An 18,770-nucleotide genomic window follows, 5' to 3' on the forward strand; every position below is an offset into this window, starting at 1 on the left:
ACATGTTTTTGTAATTAAAGGTTTATGGAAACATAGCTACACCTATTTGTTTATATATTGTCTGTAGCTGTTTTTGCATTTATGTATTGTCCATGACTGCTTTTGCTCTACAACAGCCAAGTTGAGTAGTTATGACAGAGACTGTGTGGTCCACAAAGCCTAAAATATTTACTAGCTGTTGTCTTTATAGAAAAGTTTGCTAACCCTACTCTCATCTATCAATCTACCAACTCTTTTGAATGAATGGAGAATGGGGATATATAGTCACCTCATTGCAAAGCAGACCCAAAAAGAAAAGGGCTGTGGGGTTTCAACAAGGTTAAGGGTTTGCAAGAAGAGACCTCACCCCTCTGTGAACATCAAAATTAACTAGCCACACAGGGCCACAAGTCAGGAGCAGAAACACAAGTCTTGGCTGAAACACAAGAAATTGACATTTCTATAGATCAAAAACATTTGAATTTTGGCAATCGCATAAGGATAAACCCAACAATTTCCCTCTCATAATTCCCCAAGGCCCCCATCTGTCAGAAGAACCTACTGTTACTCGTTGGTCTGGAAAACTCAATTCTTGTTGTGTCACCCTCCTGTTATTTTATATTCTTGGCCTTTCAGTTATTTGTTACACAGATAATCACTGTGCTTCTTCTCAAGGAAATTTTTGCAAATACAGAGCTATGCTAGTTCTTGAATGAAACACTGCTTCATCTAGGCAATATCTCCATCTGGGGAGGAGATGGCAGATTGAGTGTCCAGGTGTCCCTAACAATATCCATGCTGCTGGTTTCCCTGATGTGGTGAGGACCTAATTTGCAGGACAGCATCATTGGCAGTATATGCTCTGATGGGCTGATCTGCTCCTGCCCTGTGTAGCCAGGATGCTTTGATGATTTATCCATGGTCAAGTAATTTGGGAAATCAGTCTCACTTTACAGAATGTGTATGCTCTTTCCATTAATCTACAGTCCATTCAAAACGCTAGGAAGGCTGAATTTTCACTTGATCATTGTGGCATAGCTTTGGCCACTACCATATAACTATGAGTTTCCTACATTGTAGAATGTGATTTTTCAAGGACTAAATGCAAGTTAAAAAAGGTAATATGTTTTAAAAGTATAGATAATCCCTTCTTGCATATCTGATGTCAAACAAATAAGTGTGGTGCCACAGAAAGAACACTAGCCAGGAGCTAGGTTTCCTGCATTCAGGTTCTGACTCAACTACATGAAAGTTATGCAGTCTTGGACCTACCACTGTCTAGATTAGAGATATTCAAGTGTAAATTGGGAGAGTTGAAATAGGCAGTCTCTTAAGATCCCTGTCATTTTAGAAATGGAGTAGCCATGCATTTGGGGACTTGAGTTGCTAAAACAAAAAAAATCAATTTTTAAAAGAAAGTACTCAAATAATATTCTTCTGACATATTTAATTGTTTACTGATAATAAATAATTGGTGGCAAAGGGAAATTATTAATTATTTTATTAATCAGTATTTTGTACTTATTTAATAAATTAACTTGTAATTAGCCACTGGATAATGGCAGATCTTGACAACATGCAGAAATGAAGACAAAATCTCTCTGATTTACATAGTATAATTACATTGCTCATACTTGCCAGTTTTTCTGAGACAGTCCTAATTTATGCCTGTTGTTCCAGCATAATTATTATCAATGTTCCCTTTCACTCTTAAATTGTTTGAGTTAAGATGATAAATTATATGGTCACCTTAAGTATAATCCAAGTAGGAACTGATAGTCAATTTTTGAAAATCACTATGATTAAAATTATAAGGCACATAGTTATTGTGTAAAGTGGCTTTTATGCTTATTAGGAAATTACTGCTACCATGCACCATTATCATTTTACAGCCACACAAAAAGATGATTGAAAATGTGATTGGCCCAAGGTCACTCAGTGTCACAGTGGGAGTTAGTTAAGCCCATAACACTGAGGTATTGTTATAATCATTAGTCTGTATTTACTTCCTTCCTTTTAAAACAAAAAGCACTTTAGACTTGCCAAGTATCATTGGGCGATTGTAATTTTTTAGTGAAAGAAGTTTGGATACATTTCCCTAAAGCAACCCTTGCTGAAACAATCCCTTTGTTCATTGTTACCTCTTGGAGGAGCAACTCCTAGGAGAGATATCTTGCTCCTTTCCTGGCTCCCCTAACCCAGAGGGACTACTTGGGCAGGATTTACATCGATGGATAGAAAAAAGAGAGGCAGATGGTAGGCATGGCCTCTGTGCTTGTCTCTATTTTCTTTTGGACATAATCCCAAATCATCCAAGTCCATGATCAGCGTTAAGTCAATTGAAACAAAAATTGTGTGCCAAAAGTGGAGGTTAATGGGGCTCTCTAAGACCCCAGCATCTTTATGTAAATATCCTATTAAAAGGTTAGAATGTTTTAGCAGGCCTTGCACTACTAGATTAATCTCTTATTGTCAGTTATAAATTTGTAAACTGTAATGAATTTGAAATCTGCTCTCTAAATTTCTGGGTTAGTGTCCTCAGTGTATGTGTGTGTGTTTGTCCATGCATGCATGCACACTCGTGTGTGCATCCATGCTCATTTCTGTGTGCCTGCGTGTGCGTGCACATGTGTGCATATGTGTGTGTGTCTGTGTATATGTGTGTGCATGCTCTTAATCCTTCTTGTTGCAAGGCTGCCCTTTGCCCAGAATTGTTTATTGGCCTATTTTTCTCTTTAGTTTCATAATAAGGTGACCTGCTTCATGCTGCATCACATTGAGGAACCCTGCTCCCTGGGGGCTCATGCTGCTGTTATTGTCCCACCCACCTGGATCATTAAGGTGAAGAAACCACAGGTAACTGCTGGGGACCCTGATGCTGCTGGGCAGGTGCAGAGAGAAAATTAACTGCTGCTTCTTGCTTCCTCCCACCCCCTGACTAGTCTTTGGGTTCCTGTGACCTCTGCTCACTCATTCCCACTGCCCGATGCTTAGCTTCCACAGATCATTCCATTGGCCCATCACTTGACTGTGTTGGGTTCTGTCATGGAACCAGCCTCTCCATCCTAATGAAATCAAAGTTTCAGAGCAGAACTGTTTTCTCCCTATTCATGTTCCAGTAATATTCTCTCTGATAGGAACTCTCCAGCATTTCATTCAGTACTAGTGTTGGGTACAGCTAATTCTTATGCAACTCTCTTCTCTTTCAGCCTGGGCATTCCCAGGGAATCACTGTGAGGCAAACTGTCCAGGCTTTTTTTGTTTGGTTAAGATCATTACCACTTCCAACTTGAAAGACAGACTGTGGGTCAAGGCCTGCCTAGACATACAAGGCCTGCTTAGAGAGCAACACTCTATTCTTAAGGCAAAGTAGAATTTATCCTCTTAATACCTAATATCATTCTGTGTTTGTTCCTCATTGTACTTTCTGTCCTAGGGAGTGTCTAATACTCTGGGAAATAGTGGTAGTTTCTCAATAAGATTATTGTCTTTGAAAGAAAACTTTTCTGCATTTGTACTAGACATCCAGTTTTGGGGTCCAGATTATGGGATGACAGACTTTCAATGCTATGAGGGGAGAGATTGTGACACCCCCAAAGTTCATGTACCTTAGGACATCTTACTGAATATGATAGCTCTAAAAGACATGGAAGTCCTATTTCATATGGTCTCCAAACACATCATGCAATTTATTCTTGTCGACTCAGTTTTATTTAAAAGCTGGTACATCAGGGATTTTTTTTTTGGCTTTGTGTGTTTTAGGTAAAATTTAGACTCTGATGATAATGGTTAGAAATAACATTTCCAAGTAATAATTCATGGAAGCCCTTGGGAGATCTTTTCCAGAGGCAAATTAGTATCTACACTTTAAAATTTGGAATCTACACCTTAAAATTTGGGAAGTCTAGTCCTTTCATTTTACATTTTAGAGCCAAATGTGAAGAGATGTTAAGTGAGTTGCTGAAGGTAACATAGCAAGTTAGCTGTAGTACTTTGGTCTGAAATTCAAGTTTACTGATTTCCAGTTTAGAGTTATTTTTAAATCTCTTTGACATTTCTACTTCTTTGCTTCTTTCCCCTAAAGTTCTGTATTCTTTTCATGGACTTAAATTGAATATTCATTCACTGAAAACCTAAATTGCTTCAGGAAGGTTACTAGGGATTATGATATAATACATGATCTCTGTTCTGAAGAACCTTGTAATCATCTTAGGCAAGATCAGGCAGAGCTTCAGGAAGGTGGTAGGTTTATTCTGCTTTTGAAAGATGGGTAGGATTTAGATCAGTGGACAAGTGAGAAAGTACAGTCATGAGCAAAGGCACTGTGCCCAAAATTATATTCATGGGACTGTGAGGCTAGTTCGAGTGAAGTGCAAGGTTTATGTAGAGAGTGCATGGGAAATTAGCATCAGGTAGCTCAGGTCTGGCTGTGGAGGGATTTTTGATACTTATGAACGTTTCCCTGAAGTGGCAGGCTTCCTTTTAAGTAAAAGAGTGTTAGAGTAAAAGTAGTATTTTAGAAAGAAACAGAGTGTGTAGAATGACCCAGTGGTACGAGATTTTGGAAGAATGGAGCTAGATCAGTTAGGAAAATCAGAAGATGATACCACTTTGTGGGAAAATTGTAAGTTTACTTTCATAAGTTTTTTCTTTAAAAAAGAATTTCATTGTGGAAAATTTCAAACATACAAAGATAGAAGAATACGATGAATTCTTCAATAGCCATCAACTTTGCTGCAATTTTTGTTTCATCTATAATCTGCCACACCTTTTTTTTTTCTTTTTCTTAATTAAAATTGTTGTTTGGATATCCACATGTAGTTGTAAGAAATAATTCAAAAGGATCCCATGTACCCTTTACCCAGTTTCCTCCAATGGTAGCTTCTTGCAAAATTATGTTACAATATCACAACCAAGATAATGGCGTCGATACAACCAAAATACAGAATATTTCATCACCGTGAGGAATTTTCTTCTTGCCCCTAACTCCTCCTTAAGCCATGGCCACCATCAATCTGTTCTCCATTTTTATAATTTTGTCATTTCAAGAATGTTATATAAAAGAAATCAACCTTTAAGGATAGATTTTTTTTTCATTCAGCATAATTCTGTAGAGATCCACCCAGTTTGTCGCATGCACCAATAATTTGTTCCTTTTTATTGTGAGTAGTATTCCAAGTTTGGATGTGGATATACCATTTTTTGTGTTTTTAAACATTCAGCTATTGAAGGACATTTGGGTTGTTTTGAGTTTTAGGCTGTTAAGAATTAAGCTGCTATAAACGTTCATGTACGAGTTTTTCTGTGAGCATAAATTTGCGTTTCTTTGGGATAAATGCCCAAGAGTACAATTACTGATTTGTGGTAATTGTGTTTTTAGTTTTATGAGGAACTGCCAAACTGTTTTCTAGACTGGTGGTACCATTGTACATTCCCACCAGGAATGTATGAGTTATCCGCTTTCTCCACATCCTCACCAGCAGTTGGTGTTACTATATATTTTTTTTTAATTTTAACCATTCTGATAGATGTATAGCGTTATTGTGTTGTGATTTTTGTTTACATTTCTCTAATGGCTAATAATATTGAACCTCTTTTCATGTGCTTATTTGTCATCTGTATATCCTTTTTAGTGAAATATCTCTGTGTCTTTTCCACACATTCTGTTTGGATTGTTTGTTTTTTTAAAGGTTGATTTTTGTGAATTCTTTTATATTTTAAATAGTTGTCCTTTGTCATGTATGTGGTTTTCAAATATTATCTCGAAGACTATAGCTTGTCTTTTCATCCTCTTAACTGAGTCATTTGCAGATTAGGATTTTTAAAATTTAATGAAGTCTAGTTTATCAATTTTTAATTTTATGGAATGTGCTTTTGGTGTTAAGTTTAAGAACTCTTTGCTAACTGTAGATCTCAAGCATTTTTTCCCATGTTCTTTTCTAAAATTTTAATTATAGTTTTAGGTTTTACATTTAAGTCCATGATCTATGTTGAGTTAATTTTTGTATACACATGAGAATTTTTCAGTTGGTCCAGAATCATTTGCTGAAAAGGTGATCTTTCTTCCATTGAATTGATTTTGCACCTTTGTCAAAAAATTAGTTGAGCATATTTGTGTGCCTCTATTTTGGGGTTCCCTGCTTTGTTCCATCAGTCTATGCATTTATCCCTCTGCCAATATCACTAAGTCTTGATTACAGTAGGTATATAATAAATCTTGAATTCAGGTAGACTGTTCCTTGTACTTTATTCTTCTTTTTCAAAATTGTTTAACAAGTTTAATTTTTTTTTTTTTTTTTTGCCTTTTCATATAAAGTTTAGAAAATATATAAATCTTACTGGGATTTTGATAGTCATTGCATTAAACCTGTATATCAAATTGAGGAGAATTGACATCTTCACTATGTTGACTCTTCCTATCCGTGAACATGGTATGCCCTTTCATTTATTTAGGTCTTCTTTAATTTCTTTCATCAGTGTTTTTTATTTAGTGTAAAAATCCTTCATGCATTCTTTTAGAGTCATACCTAAGTGTATTTCAATTTTTTTTTTCAGTCGATACAAATAGTATTGCATTTTAAATTTCAGTCCCCCTGTGTTTATTGCTGGTATAGAAATACATTTGATTTTTGAATGTTTTCTCTGGTATCATTTGACTTTGCTGAACTCACTTATTAGTTCTAGGGAGTTGGTTTTGTTTTGTTTTGTTCTGTAGATTTCTTGGGATTTTCTACATGGAATCATGCTGCCTGCAAATAAGGACAGTTTTATTTCTTCCTTTCTGATTTATAGGCCTTTATTTCATTTTTTTGTCTTATTGCCTTGGCTAGAGTTTCCAGAACTATGTTGAATAAAAGTGGTAACAGCAGATAGCTTTGCTTTGTTGTTAATCACAAAGGGAAAGCATTCAGTCTGTTACTATTAAGTAAAATGTTAGTATAGATTTTCTGTAGGTGTTCTTTATAAAGTTGATGAAGTTTCTCTCTCTTGCTATTTTCTTCTGAGAGTTTGTATTATGAATGAATATTGAATTTTATCAAGTGATTTTTGTGCATCTATTAATGTGATAATGTGATTTTTCTTCCTTGGCCTGTTAATATGGTAGATTATATTGCTTAATTTTCAAATATCAAACAAGCCTTGCATGCCTGAAATAAACTCTATTTAGTCAAGGTGCATAGTTCTTTTTATACATTGTTGAATTTTATTTTCTAACATTTTGTAAAGAATTCTACAAAAACCCTGATACCCTATCCTGGTATCAGGATAATGTCAGCTGAATGAAATAAATTGGAAAGTGTTCTCTCTTGTTTTCTGAAAGAGGGTTTGTAGAATTCATGTTAATTCTTTTTTTTTTTTTTTTGCATTTCATTATTTATTTAGATGTTTAAGCTCTTACACTAGTTTTTTACAACCTGGTGAACACTGACAAATTATTTCTCCCATAGAACTATAACCACACTTTACCAGAAAGTATAAATATATGATTGAACTAACGTTAATGCACATAACCATTTTATCAATTACATAATAAAACAAATTATCACGTATTCAAATATTAAGTTACACATCTCAAAAGGCATATAAAATATTAGATGTCTGCTGAATCATTAGCAGAAGCCTACTTTCTTTTTTTGCAAAGGAGGTTGGGAAGAGAAGGAAAAGAAAATCACATTTCAAACAAAAATAATGCTTGGTAAACAAACTCTGATATGGAAAAAAATTATAAGAATTCAGAAATTTTGATTAAGAATTATTGTAGCTACCCTAACAAAGTATCTCTACTTTTAAAAAAATATTTACTAAATTAAAGATCATATTCTACATGTTCTACACACAAAAAAAGCAACATTTTACTAAAATATTTAATAGCCCCCCTTGCATTCATTTGTCAAGCCCTCCTGGTTAAGTTGCACCTCAAAGTGCAAACATTAAATTAACTGTAAGGCTTTTTTGTCTGGAGACATAAAAGACATGTGCTTCTGAACAATGTAGATTTTTAAAATGTATGTTTTCTCTAATGTCACAAAATGAGACTTATAGATAGACATTAAATAATAACTGTAAAGACTCAGTAAAAAATCAAACAAAATTCAATGGCTGAGCAAACCTGATGTATACTGGTATGAATGTGGGAGATATAAACAAAGTGAACAGGCAAATAACTACATAGGCCCTACTTTCAATGTTTGGAGTAACTGAAGGAATAAACCACATAAGGTCTAGAGTGTTCATAGTTCCTGGGATTTTAAGTTCTGTATGATACTAAAAATATAATACAAGTATTGTGCTGGGTATTTTGGCACCTAATCTCTCTAGTTTCTTATATATTGGTAAGATTCTGGCATGGGAAGAGATTTAAAGACTTACAACTCAATACTGCATGATTTCAGGAAAGGTCAGTTGTTGCAAATGATAAGCCTATTTTAAATGCTGACCAGCAAGAATCCTTTGCTAAGTGTCCAAACAGGCTGATTGTAACCCAAACATAGAGGTTGCAATTCTGTCAAACTTGTAGCATGGTAAAACTGCTTTTCAGTACTCCTATGGAAGCTTCATTAGAAGTATTCACCAACATGTTGGCCAATATATATGACAAATTAGATCCTTCCTCTCTCAAGTTCCACTTCCAAGGCAATAGCATCAGGCACCCCAGTTTTACTGAATGCAGCAATTGTTTCTGTGACCATTGGAGTCTTTGAAACTCAGCCACATTTTAGGATGATACTTCTCCAAATACTGCTTGCTGTTAAAAGCTCCACACTGCTTTTGTCTTATGAACTGTACTGCATCTTCTTGTTTCATTCCACCTTCAATCAATGCTAGGGCCATGAACAGTGGAGCTCTCCCAAGCCCTGCAACACAATGAACAGCAATGCAGCAACCAGTTTCTTCACAAAACTTGATTTTTACAAGATTTAACCAGTTATCAATAAACTGGTTGGATGGTGGTGCACCATCATCAAAAGGGCAATCGAGAACATGGACGCCTTCTTTCTCCAGAAGAGCAGTGTCGTAAGTTGCTTCACATACTGTTACTATTGTGGTAACTCCATACTTCTTAAGTTCCTCTACAAATTTGCTTAAGTTTGCATTGATTGGATTGTATGTAATTAAGAAATCTCATATTCTTGTATGTGACTTCCACAGGAGCTGGGCAGTTCATTTGAGCCATGTTAATTTAGTTAAAAAAAAAAACACTCAGAAGCGTTATGAAAGAATTTTGAAAATTGAATACAGAAATGATGTAAAGAAACTGAAGTCTACTTCAATATCTTCCACTTGAAATTCTCAGTGCTTTGAGTATGAAGTTGGAAGTAATGGGAAATGAAATGAAACTCCTAACAAGAAGCAACGATTCTTCAATCCAGTAATACTGAGGCAATATAAAGAAGTGCATGGAGGTTTACCCCTTCCAGGTCAGAACTCTTGTTCTGCGGATTTCAATTCAACACTTCTATATCCAGGTTAACCACTCTTATGGGGGTTTCTTGGTGGAGTAGTAATGATTTTCTACAGTTCACTTGTCCACATAGAGGTCGTGCTGTGCCTGGCAGTAATCTCCACTGCCCTTCAGAAACTCCATAAATGTGTGACCAAGGACACCACAGAGCTGAGGAATATGTTTACTCATTGAAGATTGTGGCCTAATCATACAGCTGTTCCCAAGGCAGCGTTGAAACAGGCTGCAGGGCTGGGGGCAGCAGCAGTCGTTGCAGGGCAGTGGTGCCAGGCTCTATCATGCAGTGAGCGGCTCCCAGGAGAGAACGTCGCTGAGCTGGCCCACAGCTGAGGGAGCCAACAAGTGCACCGAAGCCCCATGTTAATTCTTATTAAACGTTTGGTGGAATTCTCCAATGAAACTTAAGGATGTGAAGTTTTCTACTTTTTTTTGGGGGGGGAGGGGATTTTTAAAGTACACATTGAATTTCCTCAATAGTTACAAGGCTACTCAAATTATCTATTTCATATTGGATGAATTATGGTTGTTTGTGTTTTGTGAGGAATTCATCCATTTCATCTAAGTTGTCAGATTTGCACATGTAGAGTTGTTCGTAGTATCCGTTATAGTTTCCTAGACTACTCAAGCAAAGATCATGAAATAGGTCAGGCTAAACAATGGAAATTTATTCACTCATGGTTGGAGGCTGGGAAAAATCCAAAACAAGGCATCATCAAGGTGATGCTTTCTTCCTGAAGACTGAGGTGTTTGGGGCTGGCTGCCGGGGATTGTTGGTCCTTGACAACTCTGTCACCTGGCAATGTGCACGGCAGCCTCTCCTGGTCTCTCTCTATTGTCTGAATCCTGACTGAGCTGGGCCACACCTCAACTGAAGTAACCTCACCACAAGGTCCTACTTACAAGGGGTTCACACCCAATCTAAGGAATGGATTAGATTTAAGACCATATTTTTTCTGGGGTATGTGCAGCTTCAAATCACTGCAATTCCCTTATATTTATATCAGAATGGTCTATAGTGATATCCCTGTTTCAATCTTAACATTAGTAATTTGTGTCTTCTCTTTTTTTCTTTGTCAATCTGCTAGAAATTTGTCAATTTTATTGATCTTTTCAAAGAACCAGCTCGTTTCACCGATTTTCTCTTTCATAAGATATCACAGTCTACTAGTGTCATCATTTCACCAATTCAAGTAAGGTATATAAATTTTAACTCACTTTATGTCTTTTTAATATCCCCCAATTGTAATATAATTGTATTAAATGTTTTTATCAACATACATTTAAAGTCACTTTAAACAGTGTTATAATTTTTGTTTCAATCAAACATAATTTTAAAAACTGAGGAGAAGGAAAGTGTATTGTATTTACCAATATTTTTGCTTACTGCATTTTTTTCTTCCTTACTGATGTTCCAGGTTTCCTTCTTTTATTGTTACCTTTCTGTTTAAAGAACTTCCTTTAACCATCCCTTTTCATAGTTCTACAAACTCTTTTAATTTTTTTTCATCTGAAAATATCTTGATTTCTCCTTCATTCCTGAAGGATATTTTACTAGATATGGGATCCTAGTCTGACAGTGTTTTCTTTCAGCACCTGAAAAGTGTTGTGCTACTTCCTTCTGGCCACTGTGGTTCTGATGAGAAATTCCCTGTCACTTGACATGTTTTTCCATTATTGGTAAGGTGTCTTTTCTCTCTCATGGCTTTAAGGATTTTTTCCTTTGGCTTTAATTTTTAGAAGTTTGACTAAGTTGTGACTTAGTATAAGTTTCTTTGTGTTTATCTTGCTTTTGGTTCATTCAAGTTCTTGAATCTGTAGGTGTTTTTGGTTTGTTTTGCCATATTTGGGAAGTTTTCAGCCATTATCTTTTCAAGTACTTTTTCAGCTCTTCCCTCTTTCTTCTCTTTCCAGGACTCTGATGACATGAATGTCAGATCTTTTGTTATATTCTTACAAGTTCCTGGGGCTTTGTTAATATTTTTTCAGTCTATTTTTCTCTGTTGGTCAGAAAGGGTAATTTCTATTATTCTTTCATCAAGTTCAACCATTCTTTTCCCCGCCCTTTCCATACTGTTATTGAATCCAACCATTCGTTTTATATATTGGTTAGTTTATACTTCAGTTCTAAAATTTCCATTTGTTCTTCTATTCTCTGATTCTTTGCTGAGATTTTCTGTTTCTGTGCTGAGACTATTTTATTGTTTATGTTGTGCATGTTAATTATTGATTATTGAAGCATTTTTATGTAGGCTATTTTAAAATATTTGTCAGATAATTCTAACAGTCCTGTCATCTTGGTTTTGGCATCTATTGACTGCTTTCAATCAGTTTGAGACCTTTGTAACTCTGGGTATGATGAGTGATTTTTTATTGAAATCTGGAATTTTGGCAATTACATTATGAGACGCTGGATCTTAGCTAAACTTTCTGTTTTAGCTGGCTTCATCTGAAACCACTCTGGCAAGCAGGAAAATGGGGTATGTGTGTCACCTTCTGATTATTGCCAGGTGGGAGTAAAATTCCAGGTCCTCTGCTTGGCCCCCACTTATACTTGAGGGAAGGGTAGCTCCTTTTAACTGCTGGGAGAAGGTGAGAATTTCAACTCCCCACTAGACACTAAGAACTATCTGGCTGGGAAAGGTGGTAGTGCCTTTTTACTGCTCTACACATTGCCTCTACTGACAACACAGGGTTGGGAATAGCCTTGTTACTGCTAGTGAAAGTCAGTAACTTTTGGCACAGTGAAACTGTGTCAAGAGTCCCAACTCTCCTCTAAGCTTTCTCTGCTCCCACCTCAGCAGGGGGGTGGTGGTGCCTTGTTACAGCCTGGCCAGGGTAGAACTCTGCTCCCAATTTGACCTCTGCTGATGTAGATAGGGGAAGCCACAGTTTTTTTCTGTGATACTTGGCTGGAGTAGAATGGTATTGTCTGAAGTTTTCTCTCTTGCTAGGCTGCCCCTTTCCTGGTCCTATGGATAAAGAGAGCAGGCTTTTTTTGTTGGGGCTTTTAAAATCTATGCTTTTTGGTGTTTCTGGGTTGCTGGTTTCTTCAGGTTCAAGTCTGGGATATGTAAGGCAAATAGAAGAACCAGGGAACTTAACACTGTGCGATACCTTTGTTCCCAAGTTCTCTAGTCCATCTGTCTTTTTCTTTCCATCTGTCAGAGTCTTCTTATGTTTGTTTCACATATAATGTCCAGGGTTTTAGGTGTACTTAGAAAGAGAAATGAAGTAAAGTACATCTATTTTATCTTCCTGGAATTGTAAGTCCCTTTTTTTCTCTTTTGCTGAGTATTTAAAAGTAAAATTTAGATAGCATATTATTATTTGGTAAATACTTCATTTTGCTTCTCTAAAAGACAATAGGTTTTAAAAAGATAACCATATACTATTATCTTACCCACCAAAATTAGCAATAATTCTTTAAAATTATTTAATACTGAATATATTTACATTTTTTTGTTGTCTCAGATATATCTTCTTTTCAGTGTTTGAAATCAGGATCCAAAGAAACACCACAATTTGCCTTTTGTTGACATATCTCTTAAGTCTCTTTTAATTTATAACAATAACTTCTATTTTATGCCATTTATTTGTTGAATAAATCATATCACTTTACCTGTAGAATTTCCATATGTTTGATTTGGCTGATTGTATGTTATTGAGTTTTAAAATAATTTCCCTTATCTTCATATTTCTTGCAAACTAATATTTAGAAGTGTAGACTCAATTAGAGTCAGTTTTTTTTTTTTAAATCATTTTATTGAGATATATTCACATACCACGCAGTCATACAAAACAAATCGTACTTTCGATTGTTTACAGTACCATTACATAATTGTACATTCATCACCTAAATCAATCCCTGACACCTTCATTAGCACACACACAAAAATAACAAGAATAATAATTAGAGTGAAAAAGAGCAATTGAAGTAAAAAAGAACACTGGGTACCTTTGTCTGTTTGTTTCCTTCCCCTATTTTTCTACTCATCCATCCATAAACTAGACAAAGTGGAGTGTGGTCCTTATGGCTTTCCCAATCCCATTGTCACCCCTCATAAGCTACATTTTTATACATCTGTCTTCGAGATTCATGGGTTCTGGGTTGTAGTTTGATAGTTTCAGGTATCCACCACCAGCTACCCCAATTCTTTAGAACCTAAAAAGGGTTGTCTAAAGTGTGCGTAAGAGTGCCCACCAGAGTGACCTCTTGGCTCGTTTTGGAATCTCTCTGCCACTGAAGCTTATTTCATTTCCTTTCACATCCCCCTTTTGGTCAAGAAGATGTTCTCCATCCCACGATCCCGGGTCTACATTCCTCCCCGGGAGTCATATTCCACGTTGCCAGGGAGATTCACTCCCCTGGGTGTCTGATCCCACGTAGGGGGGAGGGCAGTGATTTCACCTTTCAAGTTGGCTTAGCCAGAGAGAGAGGGCCACATCTGAGCAACAAAGAGGCATTCAGGAGGAGACTCTTAGGCACAAATATAGGGAGGCCTAGCCTCTCCTTTGCAGCAACCGTCTTCCCAAGGGTAAAACTTATGGTAGAGGGCTCAACCCATCAAACCACCAGTCCCCTATGTCTGTGGTCATGTTAGCAACCATGGAGGTGGGGTAGGCGAATACCCCTGCATTCTCCACAGGCTCCTCAAGGGGGCACTACATCATTTTTTTTTCCTTGTTTTTCTTTCTTTCTTTTTTTTTTTTTTTTAACTTTCCCTTCTTTTTTAAATCAACTGTATGAAAAAAAAAGTTAAAAAGAAAACAAACATACAATAAAAGAACATTTCAAAGAGACCATAACAAGGGAGTAAGAAAAAGACAACTAACCTAAGATAACTGCTTAACTTCCAACATGTTCCTACTTTACCCCAAGAAAGTTACATAATATAGCAACCTTTCTGTGAACTTGTTCCTACTATATCCATCAGAAATTAACAGACCATAGTCATTTCTGGGCATCCCCAGAACGTTAAAAAGCTTATCTGTTCTTCTTGGATTATTGTTCCCCCTTCCTTAATTACTCTCTACTGCTAGTTCCCCTACATTCTACATTATAAACCATTTGTTTTACATTTTTCAAAGTTCACATTAGTGGTAGCATATAATATTTCTCTTTTTGTGCCTGGCTTATTTCACTCAGCATTATGTCTTCAAGGTTCATCCATGTTGTCATATGTTTCACGAGATCGTTCCTTCTTACTGCCGCGTAGTATTCCATCGTGTGTATATACCACATTTTATTTATCCACTCATCTGTTGAAGGACATTTGGGTTGTTTCCATCTCTTGGCAATTGTGAATAATGCTGCTATGAACATTGGCGTGCAGATATCTGTTCGTGTCACTGCTTTCCGATCTTCCGGGTATATACCGAGAAGTGCAATCGCCGGATCGAATGGTAGCTCTATATCTAGTTTTCTAAGGAACTGCCAGACTGACTTCCAGAGTGGCTGAACCATTATACAGTCCCACCAACAGTGAATGAGAGTTCCAATTTCTCCACATCCCCTCCAGCATTTGTAGTTTCCTGTTTGTTTAATGGCAGCCATTCTAACCGGTGTTAGATGGTATCTCATTGTGGTTTTAATTTGCATCTCTCTAATAGCTAGTGAAGCTGAACATTTTTTCATGTGTTTCTTGGCCATTTGTATTTCCTCTTCAGAGAACTGTCTTTTCATATCTTTTGCCCATTTTATAATTGGGCTGACTGTACTATTGTCATTGAGTTGTAGGATTTCTTTGTATATGCAAGATATCAGTCTTTTGTCAGATACATGGTTTCCAAAAATTTTTTCCCATTGAGTTGGCTGCCTCTTTACCTTTTTGAGAAATTCCTTTGAGGTGCAGAAACTTCTAAGCTTGAGGAGTTCCCATTTATCTGTTTTCTCTTTTGTTGCTTGTGCTTTTGGTGTAAAGTCTAGGAAGTGGCCGCCTAATACAAGGTCTTGAAGATGTTTTCCTACATTATCTTCTAGGAGTTTTATGGTACTTTCTTTTATATTGAGATCTTTGGTCCATTTTGAGTTAATTTTTGTGTAGGGGGTGAGGTAGGGGTCCTCTTTCATTCTTTTGGATATGGATATCCAACTCTCCCAGCCCCATTTGTTGAAAAGACCATTATGACTCAGTTCAGTGACTTTGGGGGCCTTATCAAAGATCAGTCGGCCATAGATCTGAGGGTCTATCTCTGAATTCTCAATTCGATTCCATTGATCTATATGTCTATCTTTGTGCCAGTACCATGCTGTTTTGGCAACTGTGGCTTTATAATAAGCTTCAAAGTCAGGGAGTGTAAGTCCTCCCACTTCGTTTTTCTTTTTTAGAGTGTCTTTAGCAATTCGAGGCATCTTCCCTTTCCAAATAAATTTGATAACTAGCTTTTCCAAGTCTGCAAAGTAGGTTGTTGGAATTTTGATTGGGATTGCATTGAATCTGTAGATGAGTTTGGGTAGAATTGACATCTTAATGACATTTAGCCTTCCTATCCATGAACATGGAATATTTTTCCATCTTTTAAGGTCCCCTTCTATTTCTTTTAGTAGAGTTATGTAGTTTTCTTTGTATAGGTCTTTTACATCTTTGGTTAAGTTTATTCCTAGGTACTTGATTTTTTTAGTTGCTATTGAAAATGGTATCTTTTTCTTGAGTGTCTCTTCAGTTTGTTCATTTCTAGCATATAGAAACATTACTGACTTATGTGCATTAATCTTGTATCCCGCTACTTGGCTAAATTTGTTTATTAGCTCTAGTAGCTGTATCGTCGATTTCTCAGGGTTTTCTAGATATAAGATCATATCGTCTGCAAACAATGACAGTTTTACTTCTTCTTTTCCAATTTGGATGCCTTTTATTTCTTTGTCTTGCCAGATTGCCCTGGCTAGCACTTCCAGCACAATGTTGAATAACAGTGGTGACAGCGGGCATCCTTGTCTTGTTCCTGATCTTAGAGGGAAGGCTTTCAGTCTCTCACCATTGAGTACTATGCTGGCTGTGGGTTTTTCATATATGCTCTTTATCATGTTGAGGAAGTTTCCTTCAATTCCTACCTTTTGAAGTGTTTTTATCAAAAAGGGATGTTGGATTTTGTCAAATGCTTTTTCAGCATCTATTGAGATGATCAATTGATTTTTCCCTTTCGAGTTTTTAATGTGTTGTAATACATTGATTGTTTTTCTTATGTTGAACCATCCTTGCATGCCTGGAATGAACCCCACTTGGTCATGGTGTATGATTTTCTTAATGTGTCTTTGGATTCGAATTGCAAGTATTTTGTTGAGGATTTTTGCATCTATATTCATTAGGGAGATTGGCCGGTAGTTTTCCTTTTTTGTAGCATCTTTGCCTGGTTTTGGTATTAGATTGATGTTAGCTTCATAAAATGAGTTACGTAGTCTTCCATTTTCTTCAATGTTTTGAAAGAGTTTGAGTAAGATTGGTGTCAGTTCTTTCTGGAAAGTTTGGTAGAATTCCCCTGTGAAGCCATCTGGCCCTGGGCATTTATTTGTGGGAAGATTTTTGATGACTGATTGGATCTCTTTGCTTGTGATGGGTTGGTTGAGGTCTTCTATTTCTTCTCTGGTCAGTCTAGGTTGTTCATATGTTTCCAGGAAATTGTCCATTTCTTCTACATTGTCCAGTTTATTGCCATACAGTTGTTCATAATATCCTCTTATAATTTTTTTAATTTCTTCAGGATCTGCAGTTATGCCAACTTTTTCATTCATTATTTTGTTTATATGGGTCTTCTCTCTTTTTGATTTTGTCAGTCTAGCTAGGGGCTTGTCAATCTTGTTGATCTTCTCAAAGAACCAACTTTTGGTGATATTTATCCTCTCTATTTTTTTTTGTTCTCTATGTCATTTATTTCTGCTTTAATCCTTGTTATTTCTTTTCTTGTACTTGGTTTAGGATTGGTTTGCTGTTCATTTTCTAGCTTCTTCAGTTGATCCATTAGTTCTTTGATTTTGGCTCTTTCTTCCTTTTTAATATATGCATTTAGTGCTATAAATTTCCCCCTTAGCACTGCTTTTGCTGCATCCCATAGGTTTTGGTATGTTGTGTTCTCATTTTCGTTCGTCTCTATATATTTAGCAATTTCTCTTGCTATTTCTTCTTTAACCCACTGATTGTTTAGGAGTGTGTTGTTTAACCTCCAGGTATTTGTGAATTTTCTAAGTCTCTGGTGGTTATTGACTTCTAATTGTATTCCATTGTGGTCAGAGAATGTGCTTTGAATAATTTCAATCTTTTTAAATTTATTGAGGCTTGTTTTATGTCCCAGCATATGATCTATTCTGGAGAAAGTTCCGTGAGCACTAGAAAAGTATGTGTATCCTGGTGATTTGGGATGTAACGTCCTGTATATGTCTGTTAAATCTAATTCATTTATCAGATTGTTTAGGTTTTCAATTTCCTTATTGGTCTTCTGTCTGGTTGATCTATCTATAGGAGAGAGTGATGTGTTGAAGTCTCCCACAATTATTGTGGAAGCATCAATTGCTTCCTTTAGTTTTGCCAGTGTTTCTCTCATGTATTTTGTGGCATCTTGATTGGGTGCATAGACATTTACGATTGTTATTTCTTCTTGCTGAATTGCCCCTTTTATTAGTATGTAGTGGCCTTCTTTGTCTCTCAAAACATCCCTGCATTTGAAGTCTATTTTATCTGAGATTAATATTGCTACACCTGCTTTCTTTTGGCTGTAGCTTGCATGAAATATTTTTTTCCATCCTTTCACTTTCAGTTTCTTTGTGTCCCTATGTCTAAGATGAGTCTCTTTTATGCAACATATTGATGGTTCATTTTTTTTGATCCATTCTGCGAATCTATATCTTTTAATTGGGGAGTTTAATCCATTTACATTCAACGTTATAACCGTGAAGGCATTTCTTGAATCAGCCATCTTATCCTTTGGTTTATGTTTGCCATATTTTTCCCCTCTCTCTATTAATATCCTTTATTGTACCCATACCGAATCTCTTTAGTACTGAACCTTTCTCCAAGTCTCTCTGTCCTGTCTTTGTTTATCTGTCTGTAGGGCTCCCTTTAGTATCTCCAGTAGGGCAGGTCTCTTGTTAGCAAATTCTCTCAGCATTTGTTTGTCTGTGAAAAATTTAAGCTCTCCCTCAAATTTGAAGGAGAGCTTTGCTGGATAAAGTATTGTTGGCTGGAAATTTTTCTCACTCAGAATTTTAAATATATCGTGCCACTGCCTTCTTGCCTCCATGGTGGCTGCTGAGTAGTCACTACTTAGTCTTATGCTGTTTCCTTTGTATGTGGTGAATTGCTTTTCTCTTGCTGCTTTCAGAACTTGCTCCTTCTCT

The 18,770-nt window shown here is 36.4% G+C and overlaps 1 protein-coding gene and 1 pseudogene across 1 annotated transcript in view; one reads left to right on the forward strand and one right to left on the reverse strand.

Annotated features, from left to right (window-relative positions):
- The window catches only part of DGKI (diacylglycerol kinase iota), a 538,644-nt gene that overhangs the window by 230,485 nt on the left and 289,389 nt on the right, over positions 1–18,770 (forward strand). Inside the window, 1 exon segment of the mRNA XM_037836080.1 lies at positions 2,719–2,835. Coding sequence (XP_037692008.1) covers positions 2,719–2,835 — 117 coding nt within the window.
- LOC119534053 lies at positions 8,638–9,154 on the reverse strand (annotated as a pseudogene).

This window comes from Choloepus didactylus, chromosome 5 (assembly GCF_015220235.1).
Source record: "Choloepus didactylus isolate mChoDid1 chromosome 5, mChoDid1.pri, whole genome shotgun sequence".
Lineage (NCBI taxonomy): Eukaryota > Metazoa > Chordata > Mammalia > Pilosa > Megalonychidae > Choloepus > Choloepus didactylus.